At 45.2% G+C, this 16,781-nt stretch overlaps 2 protein-coding genes and 1 long non-coding RNA gene across 10 annotated transcripts in view; 1 reads left to right on the top strand and 2 right to left on the bottom strand.

Annotated features, from left to right (window-relative positions):
- Positions 1–2,950, bottom strand: part of LOC125915817 (zinc finger protein 8-like) — a 40,381-nt gene extending 37,431 nt beyond the window's left edge. The window contains exons 1-3 of one of the 4 annotated variants that reach the window (XM_049621835.1): positions 2,487–2,950; positions 1,938–2,078; positions 1,299–1,443 (exon numbers count right to left, since the gene is read on the bottom strand). The gene's annotated coding sequence lies outside the window, so the exon portion shown is untranslated. The other 3 variants (XM_049621836.1, XM_049621834.1, XM_049621838.1) reach the window with 3 other exon arrangements.
- A 5-nt stretch (positions 2,951–2,955) lies between these two features.
- Positions 2,956–16,781, top strand: part of LOC125915881 (uncharacterized) — a 38,036-nt gene continuing 24,210 nt past the window's right edge. For all 3 annotated transcript variants that reach the window (XR_007455771.1, XR_007455770.1, XR_007455772.1), the window contains exons 1-5: positions 2,956–3,999; positions 6,643–6,829; positions 11,328–11,404; positions 14,473–14,526; positions 15,537–15,678. This is a non-coding gene — a long non-coding RNA (uncharacterized LOC125915881). The remainder of the gene's footprint in view (positions 4,000–6,642; positions 6,830–11,327; positions 11,405–14,472; positions 14,527–15,536; positions 15,679–16,781) is intronic.
- The window catches only part of ZNF274 (zinc finger protein 274), a 30,228-nt gene continuing 27,538 nt past the window's right edge, over positions 14,092–16,781 (bottom strand). For all 3 annotated transcript variants that reach the window (XM_049621851.1, XM_049621852.1, XM_049621853.1), the window contains 2 exons: positions 15,896–16,022; positions 14,092–15,421 (listed from right to left, as the gene is read on the bottom strand). In XM_049621851.1, the coding sequence (XP_049477808.1) occupies positions 14,520–15,421; positions 15,896–16,022 (1,029 nt within the window). In that variant the 3' untranslated portion in view covers positions 14,092–14,519. The remainder of the gene's footprint in view (positions 15,422–15,895; positions 16,023–16,781) is intronic.

Genomic DNA, 16,781 nt, shown 5'->3' on the forward strand with positions numbered 1-16,781 from the left:
TGGAGTGGCTCACAGAACTCAAAGTAATGTACACATTTGCCAGTTTATTAAGGTATATGACAAAGAACACAGATGAACAACCAGATAAAGAGATACACAGGGTGCCATCTTGCCATCTTGGTTCTCTGCCTCTCCCTCTGGTATACTGCTGCCCAGCCCACTGCCCCTTTCTTAGCATCTTTCATCAAGGACCTGCCCCTCAGCCTCTCTCACTTGGAAGCTCAACACAATCTGCCTCAGGCTACCAGCCACCCTCTCTGCCTGCCACTGATGGTTTTTGAGTCCTAGGTGGTATGAGACACATCCGCCCCATCTGTGTCCCCACTACAGCAGCAAGTGCATGCTCTCACTCCCTCTTCCCACCCCTCTCACTACTGTCCGATCTGCGCAGACAAACCTGCCTCTTAATTCACTCCAGTCAATGACCCTAGGCTCTACCACCTTCCAGGCACTGACTCCTCTAAGCCAAAACCCTCCCAAGTGGCTCCCTTCAACTTCTCAGGGGAGAGATTTCCCTTCTAGTCAACTAAACTCCTGCATCCCAGTACCCCCAACCCTTACTTCCATGCTTCTGCTCCTCACAGCTAGGCCCTTGGAGCAGCCAACACCTCAGTCCCCTCTTCTTCACTCTGTCCATGCTCTCTCTACCCTCACTCCTTTTTTTTAAATTTTTTTTTAATGTTTATTTATTTTTGAGACAGAGAGAGACAGAGAATGAACGGGGGAGCGTCAGAGAGAGGGAGACACAGAATCTGAAACAGGCTCCAGGCTCTGAGCTGTCAGCACAGAGCCCGACGCGGGGCTCGAACTCACGGACCGCGAGATCATGACCCGAGCCGAAGTCGGCCTCTTAACCGACTGAGCCACCCAGGCGCCCCACTCTACCCTCACTCTTGAACACACACACTGCAAATGCACACCACACCCAATAAAGCGGACAAAGATTCTAGATGATGCCATCTTATTCTGACACTCCTGCCCATCCTTGGGCAGTCTCCTCCTGCCTATAACCATTTCTACTCTCCCATCTTCTCCTTGTCTGGAGGCATCCAAGGGCAAGGGCTGGGAACACTACTCTGCAGCCAGACTGACTGCTTTCAAAGTCCCAGCTCCACCACTTGCCTCTGTAGGCCCTAAACAGCCCTCCTTAACCTCGCTAGGCCTCAGTTTCCTGATCTGTAGACATCTGGGAGAACAGCAGGCCTTGTGTCATCGTGCTTCTGTGAGGATTAAATGAGCTGTATTTATAGAGCTCAACATCATGCGACACACAGGACACAGCACATTTAGTCACATACATTATACATAAATTCCTCTTCTATGCCTCCTGCTGGACCTGGGAGGGGGCTGGTGCGGCAGGGTCTCTCCTTGTCTCCTCTGTCTCCAGGGCTGGGGCAGAGGTTGTTTTCTTCTTCTTCCTTTCACAGCTTCCTCTTTCCCTGCCTGGAGAGTGGGGTTTCAAGTGCTGTGCCAGGCTTCAAGTTCAGCCCAGACCTCCCTCCCAGGCTCCCTGCCAATGCCACTTCCTCCTCTATTTCCAGCCCACCTCCTATCCACTCCTCAACTCAACACAGCTGAGTGACCAGGAATTCTGTGACCTCCATCCTGGCTCCTCACTAGAAATGGGAACTCAAGAGTCCTCAGCTCTTCCCACCCCGTTGGCATTCCCTCTTGCACAGTTATTTCCACAGCCAGACGTTTCTACTCTGAGGCTCTTTGAAATCCAACTCTAATGCCTCACGTACCGGATAGCTTCATGTCCGTGTTCTTCACACCTCCAGCCCCTTCTCTCTCCCAGCCCTTAACCTGGGGTATCAACAAACACAGTGAACACCCTGGGCGCAGAGTTGATTGATGCTCTACCTGGACTGCCCCTAATTCTTTGTTCGCTTGGAAAGCATACACTTGCTCTTCAAACTGAGTTCAAGTTCACATACCAGTGGAAGAAAACGCGTCCAAGTTCTGAGGCTGGGGTGGCCTCTGGGTAAAGGAAGCCTCACTTGCCTGGTTCTGCTGCCGGGAGGCCTAGGCTACCACCACCTGCACAGAGCGCCCCCGGGGTAGGTGGGGTTAACAACCTGAGGAAAGAAAAGAGACGCGAGGCTGGGTCTGGGTGGGCAGGCCCCAGATTCCCACAGGCCGGCCAGAAACCCTCAACAACAGCTGGTCTCCTTTGCGGCGGGAGAGCTTCAACCAAACCGGCTCCCGGCCGCGCCCCGGAGCAGGAGAACCTCAAACTAGATCACACCCAGCCGCTCTCTGCAGCAGGAGGGGCCCTGGCCGCACCAGCTCCCTCCCAGTTTCTGTACAGAGAGGGACTCGCTTCCGACAGGCCCAGCGCGGCCCCGCAGGCGCAACGACCTCGGCCAGTCCCCTGACTTCCCGGGCACCGCCCAGATAATTCGGTCCGGCCTGGCCCCGCCCTCCAGCCCGCCCCGCCCAGCCGACAGCGGAGCCTCCGCGCGGGTCCCGGATTTCAGGCTCACCTGAGCGTGCGGATCAATGGCTGCGCTTCCGGTGGACGGCGGAAGTGCGCGCGCTGGGCGTAACGGACTGCAAATCCCAGAAAGCCGCGCGCCGGTGGCGGTTTTTCCCGCGGCGGTGACCGTTCTTCCAGGCGACTGTTCGAGGGCGGAGGTGTTTGTGCGCCGGCGGCTCCCTGGGACTCAGAGTCGGCCGTCTCCCTTTTACGGCGGCTCGTGTTGTGGTTTCGAGTGTGGTTTCCCTTGGGCTGTGCTCTTTGGCGTGCCTCTCCGCTCGGCCCGGGTTAACGGACGCGACTCTGACTCTCCTCAGCCGGCAACCGAGGCCGCGACGCCAGAATGGCGGACGTCTGCGATCTACGTCGAGGGCGGGATTCGCGTCTGAACTGCGCTCGGCCGCATCCTTTCCTCGTCGGCCTTTCCAGCGCGTCGACCTGCTGTGGAAGTGAACGAAGACGCCTTGAAAGGGTCTAGACCCCTTTAAAGCGAGGGAGTCCGCCACCATCCTGGGCCTTTGGCGGAGGCTCGAAGGCGGGCACGGAAAGCTTTTCAGCGACAAGCAGGAGAGGCCTCGGGTGCGCCTTGGATGCACTTTGGCGAGTGTGGAAGTTGGAGACGGGCTAACTAAGCGGGTCATCCTGTCTGGGATGGCTTAGGGAGTATATTTGGCTTTCTCCGGTTGGCCCGAAGTGGGCCAGGGACAAAAAAATAGGTAAGCTGACAGTTAGTGACCAAGTCCTGAATGTGGGGGCCTGTAGCCGGAGAGGTTGTGGGTCTGTTCTGTTAGGTGTGGTCTGCCCGTCGTTGTGTTTGCAGCCTCACTGCGTCGTGGGGCGCAGTGTGAGACCTTCCACCTGCTGACCTGCCACAGGAACCTTCCCAGGCCGGCCTGCTGGCGGGAGCCACTCTGGCTCTGCCTGAACGTCGTAAGCTCCTGATTGTTCCCTCGTGTCTGGGGTGCTCTTGTGACCAGCCTTCCTCGCTTGGACTCTTCTGGGCCTGACCTCGTTGGTTGCTTTACCCAACAACAATCAGCTTCTTAACTTGCGTATTTCATACTTGTTAACATGACCCTGCAATTTGTAGATTCTTCCAGGAAGTCTGGAATCTGACTTCCAAAGGGAGAGTCTTGATGGAGTGGGCTCGTGCCTCTTGCTGTGTCACTGAATTAGACAAAAGCCCTTTGGCCGAGGAGAAACGACAGGTCTGCTGGGGGCTTCTGGGGAAGTTCCCCCCTCAGTAATTGACATAGACCATAGGGTGTCTCCTTTTATTGTCTTTGAACAGCATTGTCTGCACATAATGTGTAGAACCGTACTGCCGTGCCAGCATCTTGAAGAGGCCAGCCCAAGGGGCAAAGTCGCCATGCTGAGAATGGCAGAGCAGAAAGATGGAAAGAACCAGAGTCACCGAATCAACTAATACTGCCTGTGGCCATCTTGGGACTTTTCCTTATGATACCATAAACGACCTTGTTTATTTTTATTATGGAAAACTTCAAACATACAAGAGTAAGGTGAATAGTGTGATGAAAACCCATACTTCTCTCCATGCATTTACTCAACTTCTTTTACTCACCTCATTCTGTTCTTTAAATTTATCCCCACTTGCTCCCAGCCACCACTGGATTGTTTTGAAGCAGATTCCCTATCATTTCACTCATAAATAACTAAGGTTATCTGTAAAAGATAATGATTTCTGGCAGAATAGGAAAATCCATAGAGAAAGTAAATTAGTGGTTGCCTAGGACTGGGGAAGTTTGAGGGAAAATGAGTGACTGCTAAATGGATATTGGTTTCTTTTGGGGGTGATGAAAATGGCCTAAAGTTGATTGCAGTGATGGTTGTAAAACAGTAAAAAACCATTGAATTGTACAGTTTAAGTGGGTGTGTGTGAATTATGTTAATAAGGCTGTTTAAAAATCAGTACATAAGGTTGCCAACACCTATTGGAAAAACATATAATGGGGGAAAAAGATGACTTCTGAATACATAACCATAGTCATTAACACACCTAAAAATATTAGCAAAAATTCCTTAATATCAAATATCCAGTGTTAATTCCACTTGTGTCCTTTTTTTTTTTTTAAACATTTTGTTTATTTAAATTAGGATCTGAACAAGATTCACACTTTACATTTGGTTAATGTGTGCTTCAGTCTTATAATTTAGGGATTTGCCCCATATGTGCTTTTTCCTTTTATTTCCATCTGTTGAAACTAGGTAAATTTTCCAAAAGGATTTACTACATTCTGGATTTTGGTGATAGTATCCTTGTGGTGTCATTTCTTGTTCCCTTATTTTCCTGTGAATTGGTAGTTGAACCTTGAGGCTTAATTAGATTCAAGTTTGTTATGCTTGCCAATCCTTTATAAGTGGTGCATGTGTTTTCTTTGGAATCATATCAGAAGGTACGTAATGTCTGGTGCACTTCTGTGATGTTTATTTTGATCAAGGGTTGACAGCTTGATCCATTTATTATAGAATTGTCCAGCATTTTTCGCAGAGTGGTTTTCGCAGTCATTGAAGATTGTTGCTTATACCCATTATTACCCATTATTTTATTAGGAGTTACAAAATGGTTATTTTCTAATTACATCATTTCTTCTGCATCTTTTTGCTGCATCTTCTGCATTCTTCCATAAGGAAAAACTTTCCCTCACAAACGTTTTGGTTACTCTAAGGAGGTAGAGTTTATTCAAGAAAAGCAGGATAAATGCTTCATTCTTTGCCTATGCTTTGAGAAAATAGATATATTAGCATTTTCCAAAGGTAGCCAGTGAGTATGTTTTATATACATGATTTTTAACATATTTTATCTGTTTTAATCTATTACAGTGAATAATTTGATGCTCCAACTGTCCAAATGTTGGCCACAAGCAGCTCCCTCTATGCTGACTCCTGTGTCCTTTTGACATGATCTCAAGCTTTTGATAACTTCTTTGCTTTCCAGTCAGAGAAGATGTTGCAAGGCTCATTCTGTAAATTTCCTGCCCCACCCTGGAATTAGGCACTTCTCTGAGGAATCCTGGTTCTTTTTAGTGGGAAGTGTGTTTTAGAGACCTGGGCACTAAGAGTACCATTACTACTAGAGTAGTTACTGTTATAAACCTCTTTTTTTTTTTTTTTTTTTTAATGTTTTATTTATTTATTTTTTGAGACAGAGACAGAGCATGAGCAGGGGAGGGGCAGAGAGAGAGGGAGACACAGAATCTACCTCTTCCTTAGGTAAAGGTCCTATACCACACATGGTCCTGTGATGTACTCTGTTGTTCCCACCTAACCATTTGGCTGGGGAGACCACTCTGGCAGCTGCCCTGGGCAGTATTGGGTGGCATGATGGCAGTTCTTCCACCAGGCCCCTAGTGATGCCATGTAATCTGTGTCCAGCTTTTTGCTATTAAAAATAGTGCTGCAATGGATACTCCTCTGCCTACGTAATTTTGTATTTCTGCCAGTGTATATTTGGAATAGAAGTGAAAGATAAATGTATATGTACTTTTGCCCAATTCCTCTCCCTTGGGATTGTACCTTATTACATTCTACTAGCAATGTATGGGAGGGTGTACAGTCTCATCACCTGAGTGTGGCAAAGTTTGATGCCAAACTTTGACCCTATGTGAATCTGATAGGTAAGAAACAGTATTTCAGTGTAGTTCTTATTGGCATTTCTCTAATTATGAGTAGAATTTCTCTAATTATGAACATCTTTTAATATGTTTAAGAGCCATTTCATTTTTTCTGTGAACTGTTCATATTTTGCCCATTTTTCTTTCTTCTTTTTTTTTTTTATTTTTTATTTTTAACGTTTATTTATTTTTGAGACAGAGAGACAGAGCATGAACGGGTGAGGGTCAGAGAGAGGGAGACACAGAATCTGAAACAGGCTCCAGGCTCTGAGCTGTCAGCACAGAGCCCGACGCGGGGCTCGAACTCACGGACCGTGAGATCATGACCTGAGCCGAAGTCGGACGCCCAACCGACTGAGCCACCCAGGCACCCCAATTTTGCCCATTTTTCTATAAGGTTGTTAGTCTTTTACTCTAGCTTTAGAAGTTCTTGATTAGCAATGTTAACCTGTAGCTTATATTACAAATTGCAATTTTTCGTTTTGTAATCTTTTTGAAAAAATTTTTAAAGTTTATTTATTATTGTTACAGCCAGAGCAAGAGAACGTGTATACATGCCAGAGAGGGACAGAGAGAGAGAGGGAGAGAGAATCCCAAGCAGGAGCCGCACTACCAGCACAGAGCCCAACTCGGGGCTTGAACCCATGAACCGCGAGATCAGGACCTGAGCCGAGGTCGAGAGTTGGACCCTCAACTGACTGCGCCACTGAGGCACCCTGTTTGTAATCTTTTTTATATTGCTAATAGTGTTGTGGGTTTCTTTCTCATGTAAAAGTTAATCAAATTTATGAGTTTTAACTTTATTGCTTCTGGATTTTGATTAATGGATAGGAAATATTCTCAAGTTATGGGGCAATTTACCCATGTTTCTTCTAGTACTTTTATGGTATAGTATGGCAATGTATGAATTCTTAGAATTTATCCTAGTGTATGGTGTGAGGAATGACTTCCATTTTATCTTTTGTCCTATGGCTCCATAGTTACACTAGCTAAGTAGCTTACATTTTCCTTACTGTTTTGAGGTACCCCTTTTATCATACACTTAAATTTCTACATGCATTTGAGTATTTCTGGATTTTCTGTTCAGTTGATCTGTATATATTCATGTGTCAATATTACAATTTTTAAGTTATGGATGCTTTGTAGTATGTTTTACTATTTAGTAGAGCATACCTCATTGCCCTTCTTTTTCAGGATGATTCTGGCTGTTAACACTTTTTTTATTGTTTAGCTCTTCTAAATTGGTGGAGAGTTGAAAGAGGAGCTATTAATAATAGTAATAACGATACTAATAGATTAAGGGCTTACTGACTGTCAGCCCTGTAAAGGACATGTGTATATTAACTCAGTACTCTTCTCAACAGCCCTATAAGATAGACACTTTCTTCCCTGTTGAACAGCTAGAAAAACTGAGGCACAGGGATACCTAGTTGACTCAGTTGGTTAAGTGTCTGACTCTAGATTTTGGCTCAGACTTCAGCTGTCTCTGTTTTGACCTCACACTTTCCAGTAGGGTTCTTCTTTCCAGCTTGTCTCTTGGCTAAGACAGAAGACCCTGATGGCAAAGCATCCCCTGAGGGGAACCAAAACTACCCGCCCCCCCATAAGGACTGCCCTGAGCCAGCAAGACCCCACCTGTGATTGACTCCAAGACATTGATTTGACTCCATTGATTTGACTCTCAATATCTACCTGCATGTACCCACCCACCTTTGCTCCACTTTTTCCTTTTATAAACACGGAAATATTCTCATCACTTTGGAGATAGTCTTTGAGACATTAGTCCGCTGTCCAACTGGTGTTGGCCTCATTGAAATTAATTCTTTTTTTTTTCTTTAAACTTTTTTTAATGTTTATTTTTGAGAGACAGAGACAGAGCACAAGTGGGGAAGGAACAAAGAGAGAGAGGGAGACACAGAATCCAAAGCAGGCTCCAGGCTCCAAGCTGTCAGCATAGAGCCCGATGCAGGGCTTGAACTCATGAACCACGAGATCATGACCTGAGCTGAAGTCGGACGTTTAACTGACTGAGCCACCCAGGCGCCCCGAAATTAATTCTTTTCTTGTTTCAACACTTGTCTCTCTGCCTTTGGATTTTGTCAGCATTGTGTGGCCAACCCTGGTCTGTTAGGGACCCCTGGAGCCAGGTGTGCTTGCATCCAGGTGCCTGGGCTACAAAAGAAGCTGAGGTTTCATGCTGAGTTAAGATGGTTCTTTAGGATAAAAGTCTTTATAACTATAGAGGTTCTTAAGACAAAAGTCTCAGTCCACTGGATTTTTGAATAAAGTCACTTTCATTACCGCAGCGTCTTGCCTCTCCCCTTACATAGGCCTGTTGTGTGGTGAGCAAAACAGGGTTGGACTTGGTTAGAACACCATTTTCCCTCCAGAGCTGGATGTTCTCTTAGGTCCTCTCCAAGAATAACTTACTTTAATTTGGGCTTTCTTCCCCAATTTCTACTCAGAAAGACTTGAGATGGAAGGACAATGGATCCTTAGTCTTTGAACCGTATCCCTGTTTCAGGTGGATAAAGTAATGATAATGGCAACCATATTCAACTAAAAAATAAAAAAAAGACTGCATAACATCAAATTGCTACTTTTAATTTTGCTCGTGTTACAACACTAAATTTAGTCTACTCTGTTCATCTACTCTCTGGCCCTTTAGGGTACGGTAAAGCTTATAGCTGGGGCACATTGACTACATTTATAGGGATTCTTTCTAATATGAGTCCTTTGATGTTTAATAACATGAGAATTCTAGTTAATTTTCCACACTTGGGACACTCATAAGTTTTCTCTCCAGTGTGAGTTCTCTGATGCCTAATAAGAACTCCAGATGAAAGATTTTCCACACTGAAGGTACTCATGCAGTTTCTTTGCAGTATGAATTCTCTGATGAGTAACAAAGTGAGAACTCCCACTGAAGTATTTCCCACACTGATTACACTCATAAGTCTTCTTTTCAATGTGAATTCTCTGGTGTGAAATAAAGCCAGAGCTCTGAAAAAAAATTCCTATACTGACTACACTCTTAAGGCTTCCCTCTATTATGTTTTGTTTGTTTGTTTTTTGTTTTTTTTGAGCGAGAGAGTACGCTTGAGTGTACTCGTGAGCAGGAAAGGGGCAGTGAGAGAGGGAGAGAGGATGCCAAGCAGGCTTCACGCTGTCAGCACAGAGCCTGATGCGGGGCTCAAACCCACAAACCGTGATCTCATGACCTGAGCCAAAATCTAGAGTTGGATGCTTAACTGACTGAGCCACCCAGGTGCCCATGTTATGCTTTCTTTGATAAATATTAAAATCAAGGATGTTTCCTAGTGATTACAACAGAATAGTTTTTTTTTAAGTGTGAGACATCCTACCAAAAGCTCTCCCACATTAATGACATTCATGGGGTCTCTCTCCAGTATGAATTAAAGAATGTCTAACAGGTAAGGAGGGCCAACTGAAAGGATCCCATGTTGATTACATTCATAGTTTTTCTTGGGTATGATGAGTTCTTTATACAGTTGATTAAACTTAATTGATCAATTTCTTGAAATTGAAGTATTCTTGGATTCCTGAAATAAATTGTTTGGTCATGGTATTGTTCTTTAGATATACTGCTGGATTTGATTAAATATTTTATTTTCAACTCACGTATTTATATTCATAGATGAAGCTGGGTGATACATTTCTTTTTTATACCATCTTTATCAGATGTGAGTATTATGTTATCTTCATTTAATATTTTGTGAAGCTGTTCATTGTGTTGATATGGAATTTTTTTAACAAATTGGAATAGTTTATTCCTTAAAGTTAGATTTAAAGTCTGGGGCGCCTGGGTGGCTCAGTTGGTTAAGCATCGGACTTTGGCTTATGTCAGGATGTCATGGTTCGTGGGTTCAGGCCCCACGTTGGGATTTGTGCTAAATATTGAAAAGAAATTTAAAAGAAAGGTTTAAAGTCAGCTATAAACCCTAGGCTTTGTGTCCATGTCACTTCCGTGGTAATTATTCTATTGGAGTTTTCGGCTTCTTGTTCACTTTTGTTTATTTATATTAGGAAATTTTCCATATAGTTCTGTATAATAGTCTCGTAATTCTTTTAATTGCTTCTGTACCTGTGGTTATCTTCTTTCTCATTTACATTATAATACTTTTGTTCTCTCATTCAGGCTTTTGAGAGGTTTATTACCATAACTTTTCTTTCCCTTTGCTATCCATTTCATTTACTTTGGCTTTAATTTTCATTAACTTGAATAAATTTCTATTTTATTATTTTTGGTTTATTGTACTGTTTCTCCAGTTCCTTAAGGCAAAATATTAATTCCTTAATTTTTGATAATTCTACTTTAATAATACAATTAAGCCTGTAATTTTTCCTGCTATACAGCTTAGCTGTGCACCGTTTATTATGATGCGTCATGTTCTCTTTTTTTTTTTAATTTTTTTTTACTATTTATTTTTGAGAGAGCAAGGCAGAGCACAAGTGGCAGAGGAACAGAGAGAGTGGTGGACACAATTCAAAGCAGGCTCCAGTCTCTGAGCTGTCAGCACAGAGCCTGCCGCAGGGCTCGAACTCACTGACTATGATATCATGACCTGAGCCGAAGTGGGACGCTTAACCAACTGAGCCACCCAGGCGCCCCATGTTGTGTTTTCTTTTTTAAGGGAGTTAGTAATCCAATTTTATTTTCTCTTTGGTTCAAATATTTGAAAGTTATTTCTTAATGTCCAGCAAATTAAGATATTTTTGATAATTTTATTATTTACTCATACTTTTATTAATATATGAGCAGATAAGTCACCTGTAAAAATTTATACTTTAATATTATTTGTTTGATTAAGCACACATATATTCTTGAAATCATAGGGCACAAAAATCCTATATATACATCTATTAAATTGAACTTGTTAATTTTGTTATTCAATTTTTCATTAGGTTTATTTCATATACTAGATATGTCTGATTCCGAAGGCAGTATATTAAATTCTTTCTCCATAACTGCTTTTTCTTTGCTTTGCTCTAATCAAGTTCTCCTTGTATCTCAAATTGATTTTTGTGTCATTTAAGTGCCATTTTTTAGTTGTATATAGGTTTTAAATTGTTATTTCTTCTTTTAGAGTACCTTGATCACACCAAAATGTCTTTATCCTGATCAACCCTCTAACTTTTAATCCCACTTTGGTTGATTTTAATATTGACACATTTTATTTTGTTTGCTTTTGCAGGTATCACTTTATGTGGCACTTTATTTACTTCCAGTTATTCTTTAACATTTTGGTTTAGAGCATCTCAAATTAGAAAGGTGTGACTGAACTTTTTTTCACCTAATGTAATGGGCTCTGTTTTCTTGGGAGGGGAGGGTCTGCATTTTTTTAAAAAATGTTTGTTTTTAATGTTTATTTTGAGGAGGGTGGTTAGGGACAGAGAGAGGGAGAGAGAATCCCAAGCAGGCTCCATCCTGTCAGCACAGAACCCAACACAGGGCTCAGTCTTAGGAACCATGAGATCATGATCTGAGGGGAAATCAAGAGTTAGACGCTTAACCAACTGAGCCACGCAGGCGCCCCTATCCTCATCCATTTCTGCAAGTGCAGCTGTCTCTTCCCCCAGACGTTAGATTTGCACACTTTTCTACCGGACAGCAGTCTTTGTCCCAAGGTCACACAAGAGTCTGAGCTGAGCATTCTACTCACTCATCCAGACTGTTAGACTTTTCCTACCTAATCAATCTCCACATGTCTGTGAGACTGAGAACCATTCCACTAGCACCAAACTAGTTCCCTTCAGGCTGCCAACCCTAGGCAGAGTGCCTGTTCCCACTCCCTCCCCCAGATCCAGTGCTTCCCAGCGAGATATACCATCCCTTTGGGCACAAATCAGCACCCACTGGTGGAAAATTGCAAATCACATATACCCCCTGCATTCGTTTGCTATTACTGCAGAAACAAATTACCACAAAGTTAGTGGCTTAAACAATACAAGTTTATTATTTTAACATTCTGGAGTTCAGAAATCTATCACTGGACTGAAATCAAGGTGTCTCCAGGACTGTGTTCGTTCTGAAGACTCTAGGGAATGAGTCCATTTCCTTGCTTTTTCCAGCCTCTAGAGGCCACTCACATTCCTTGTCTTATGGCCATGTATCACTGCAATCGCTGCTTTTGTCATATCTTCCTCTCTTATTTGGATCCTACTGTCTCCTTCTTATAACGACCCTTGTGATGACATTGGGCCTATGGGGATAATCCGGGATAATCTCACTATTTCAAAATCCTAACATAATCACATCTGCAAAGTCCCTCTGGCCATGTGAAGCACTATTTTCACAGGTTCTGGGGCCTAGCAGTAGACATATGTGGGGGTCATCACTCTGCCTCCCCAAATCCCCCAGGAGATTCAGGCATACTGAGGCCCAATGGCAAACTTTTGAGTGTAATGGCGGGTGCTGCTGATAATGAATTATGTGTGGCTGGGAAAAGATGGGAGACCACCAGCTGCATATATTCAAATTCTGCATCATCTCATCCTACTTTAAGGAAAGTGGGAACTCTTCCATTCACTTCAGAGATAAATTTCTCGGCTTCTAAAGCAGCCAACTGGATTTCAAATTTGGATGTTAAAGTGTCCATAGCCTTGCAGTTAGTGATCCCAAACCTCAGGGCCCCAGATGAGTTACTGGGCAAGCCTACCCTCATCTGTTCACCTCCTCTGAAGGGATGATTTCTCCTCTCCTCATTCACTACCCAACATCTTGCAGCCTGGTCACAGTTTCAGCTGACACCACCATTTCTCATTTCGCTGAGGAAACAAGTCCTCAGCGTCCTTTATGACCTCATTTCATGGAAGTTACATGGTGTAACTTCTGCTGACCCTATTGGTGGAAGCAGTCACAAGCCCAGCCACATTCTAGGAATGGAGGAAAGGCAAAGAGTTTGTGGCCATATTTGAAACTGCCATAGATGTGAAAGCAGTCAGCACACCTCCTTCAGTGACCATCTTCTGGCAACAAAACTGTGTATGGCATTTCAGGATTAAGTGACCTCATTTGAGCACTGTGGCATTCCCCAGTGGACACTGGGCATCATGGTGAGGCCACTCCCCCAAGTAAATGGACATCCCTACATCATCAGTACTTGGAGAAGGAGCTGCTGATGTTCTCCTGTTAAAGATCTCCAACTGTGTAGTGGGAGGGCAGTGGGGCCCTGGCAAGTTCTTCAGCCCCAAATGTTTCATCTCTCAAAGAAGCTACCATGGAGATGTTATACAGCAGTCATGAGCCCTGTGCCTGATGCATGAAAAGCAATACGACAGCTAGTGTGCCATCACCATTCCCCAGGCACCTGGCCTCTGGGCTTCTCTAGTCTGTCTCCAGCACTCCTGTAGAGAAAGGAGTGAAACACGCTCACTCCAGATGGCATGACTGTGCCTCACCCTTGTCAGTGTTATGATCCCAAGGGCTCTGAAGAGGTGTGCCCTGTAGCAGTCAACTAATATCTGATGAGCATAAGTTCAACAGGACATAGTTTGAAATGTTATGTACAACTTGAGAGAGCAGAGGTAGAGTCATGGAGCAAGGAGTGGATGGGTTGCAGGTTACAGGCTGTGTGACCTGGAGAAAGGAATTTAATCTATCATCTCATGTAAAATGTGAAACACGGGCACCAACATGAACATTCCTGGGAAGCTCCCCACCCCCCCTTGCCGGGGGTTTCCCTCCCTCTAGGCCTCCAATGGTTGGTTGCTTAAGATTACCATTCCCTGAATCGAACATTCCCTGCATCCTGATGATGCTCTGAGGATCAGGGTTAGGATGACCCACTCATCCTAACTCATTTGGAATCTTGGGCCAGAGGGACTGTGGCCTTTTGCAGAGTCTGCTAGAACTGGTCTGACAATCTCCTTCACTTTGTTTTAACACTGCTTATTTTAAGTATCAAATTATTAATGAAAGAAATTTAATAGGTGGAAAAAAACCCACAGAGATTTCTATCACAGAAATATATAGTTTATTTATCTTTGTTCTCTTTTAGTCCTTGTCCATATGCATAAATACCACAAATATAATATCAGTGCATAGACTTTTTGGTACCTGGCTTTTTAAACTTACATTATAAACATGGTCAGGTTTCACTAGTATCACTTTTAATGACCAAATGAGCAAACAAATTATAACAGCAAATCAAGTGAGTGAAAAATTAAATGTTTTTCCAACTTATATTCACTAGCAACAACTCCCCACCAGTTTTCTCATTTACTTGTGTGCAGGGTGGTCTCCCTGGTTGTCCTTTGGTCTTGAGAACGTCATCACTCAGTGCTGCTTTTCATATTCAGTTCCAAATGCCAACCACGCCCGTTCGTGTTACATTGCAGGATTATGCTGAGAAGGCCATGTCTCTTCAACCGGCTCAGCTTGAGGGCTATGAGGTAGGCTGTTTCTTCTTGCATTTCACCCCACTGTGCGTCTTCTGATGCCCAATGAGGTGCGAGCTCTGGGTGAAGGCCTTTCCACATTTGCTGCACATGTAGGGGCGCTCCCCCGTGTGCGTTCTCTGGTGCCGGATGAGATGGGAGCTCTGGCGGAAGGCTTTCCCACAGTCCTGACACTGGTAGGGCTTGGCTCCGGTGTGAGTCCGCAAGTGCTGGGAGATGGCCGAGCGGTCATTGAAGGTCCGCCCACACTCGTGACACTCGAAAGGCCTCTCTCCGGTGTGGACTCTCTGATGTTGTGTGAGGGAGGAGCTCTGAACAAACGCCTTCCCGCAGTCCTGACACACGTAGGGCTTCTCTCCTGTGTGGATTTTTTTATGTACAGAGAAATATCTTGGATTCCGGAACGTTTTGCCACATTCACTGCATCGGCAAACTTGGCTCCCTTTGTGAATTCTTGTGAACGTAATCTGCTGAGTGCTCCGGCTGAAGGCTCTCCCACAACCACTGTTTTCTCTGGCTTTTTCCCCTTTGTGGCCCTTCTGATGAATTTTTACACATGGACCACGCGTCACCTTCTTAACCCGCGAGCCACGCTTGCGCAAGCGTTTCCTGGGCAGAGTTTTCTGGAGTGAAATAGGGCTGGTGACAAGGCCAGTGTTTGCCCGGGACTGGGGGCTTTTCTGAGGGAGGGTTTCTTCCTGAGTGAGCTCCACTTGCTTCAGTGCTGTGTCCAAGACTTCCTGGGTCCCACCCTGCAAGATGTCTGTTGAGGTAGAGGACCAGGTGTCATCCCTTGAGAATTCTTCCATTTTTAGGTCAGGGGCTGGTTCTTCCTCAGGGATGTCAGACTTTGGAGTTAACTCTTTACTTTCCAGTGTAGTCTCCCACCCTGAAAGAACCCAAAAGATACAGATACTATAGAGAGAAAGTGGCAAAGGGGGCTATCAGTATGACATCATCAAGTATTCAGAAGCTGGGTGTTTTTTTTTGTTTTTGTTTTCCAGGTACCGTCACGAGACCTGGGGAGACTACGGAAAGAAGTGAAGTAGCAAAGAGAGGAACACCGAGCTTGGCAGTCAGGGATGGGGCAAGAACAGGGAGCACTCTCCCAGCTCTCTGACTCCTCATATGCCTTCAAGGTGGGCGGTAAGTCAGTCTTTCCTTGGGCCTGATCCTCCACTGTCCACACAATGCCCACCCCTTGAGGTCCAGAGGACCAGTTGAAAGCATGGATGGTGCAAGGAACTCTTGTCAGCATGTCCAGTGCTCACACTGGGCCCAGAGAAGGTGCAGGGCCCAACTCAGGGCCCCTGAGGTTCCCAGTCCCAGAAGGGTGGAGTGGCCAGCACGGGCACAGCCTTACCCACAGACACCAGGTGTCCAAAGGTTTCTAACATCACGTCGTGGTACTCGGTCCTCTGCATCGGGTCCAGCAGCCCCCACTCTTCCTTGCTGAAGTCCACAGCCACATCGAGGAAGGTCACTGGTTCCTGCAATATCACTATGTCTGATCAGCAGGAGGGTCATCGACAGGAACAGATGACCAGGGCCTCCCAACAGAGTCTGCTGTGCTGAGGACACCCCTGCTTTGGAGTTTGCTCAGAAACACTGACTTGGGCCCATAAGAGGCCCAGTGGGTCCCCTATCACAAACCCAGAGGCTGGGGCCCAGGCCGGAGGCAGAATCTACTTCACTAAGAGCTACAAACGCCATAAGCAAACTACCTCCCTTGTACCCCAGCCTATGTGCAGCTCATCCTTTCTGTGCAACTTCCCACAGAAGACTGCCCCTCAGACCAGCCCTGCCTGCTAGGCACACTCCCTTCTTCTGGGAACAGCCCCTCTGCCTGTGAAGGAACCATCCCTGCCTTTGTGGATGGTGGCTGCTGGAGGGTGGTGTGGCCAGAGGTGGTGCCAAGATCAGTCCTTTCTGGGGAGCTGGCCAAAACTCTGGCAGGAAGAGGCTTCCCCATGGCACTCTTCCTGGATCTATGGGGGCTTTTTACCCACCAGGGGCAGAGCCTGCTTGAGAAGGAATGGGAGAAAGCAGAGCCATGAGACCAGGACTGGAGACACATTCCTCTCTCATCACGTGGAAGCCCCTGAATACAGTCTTGCCTGAAGCCTATCACAGACCACTCATTACATGAGAGCCAATAAATTCACCCTATGGTTGAACCAGTTGTGAGCCATCTGCAGCAGAAAGAGTCCTGACCAATACCACACATCACTCTGTCATATTCTCTGAGC

The sequence above is a fragment of the Panthera uncia genome (assembly GCF_023721935.1).
Source record: "Panthera uncia isolate 11264 chromosome E2 unlocalized genomic scaffold, Puncia_PCG_1.0 HiC_scaffold_19, whole genome shotgun sequence".
NCBI lineage: Eukaryota > Metazoa > Chordata > Mammalia > Carnivora > Felidae > Panthera > Panthera uncia.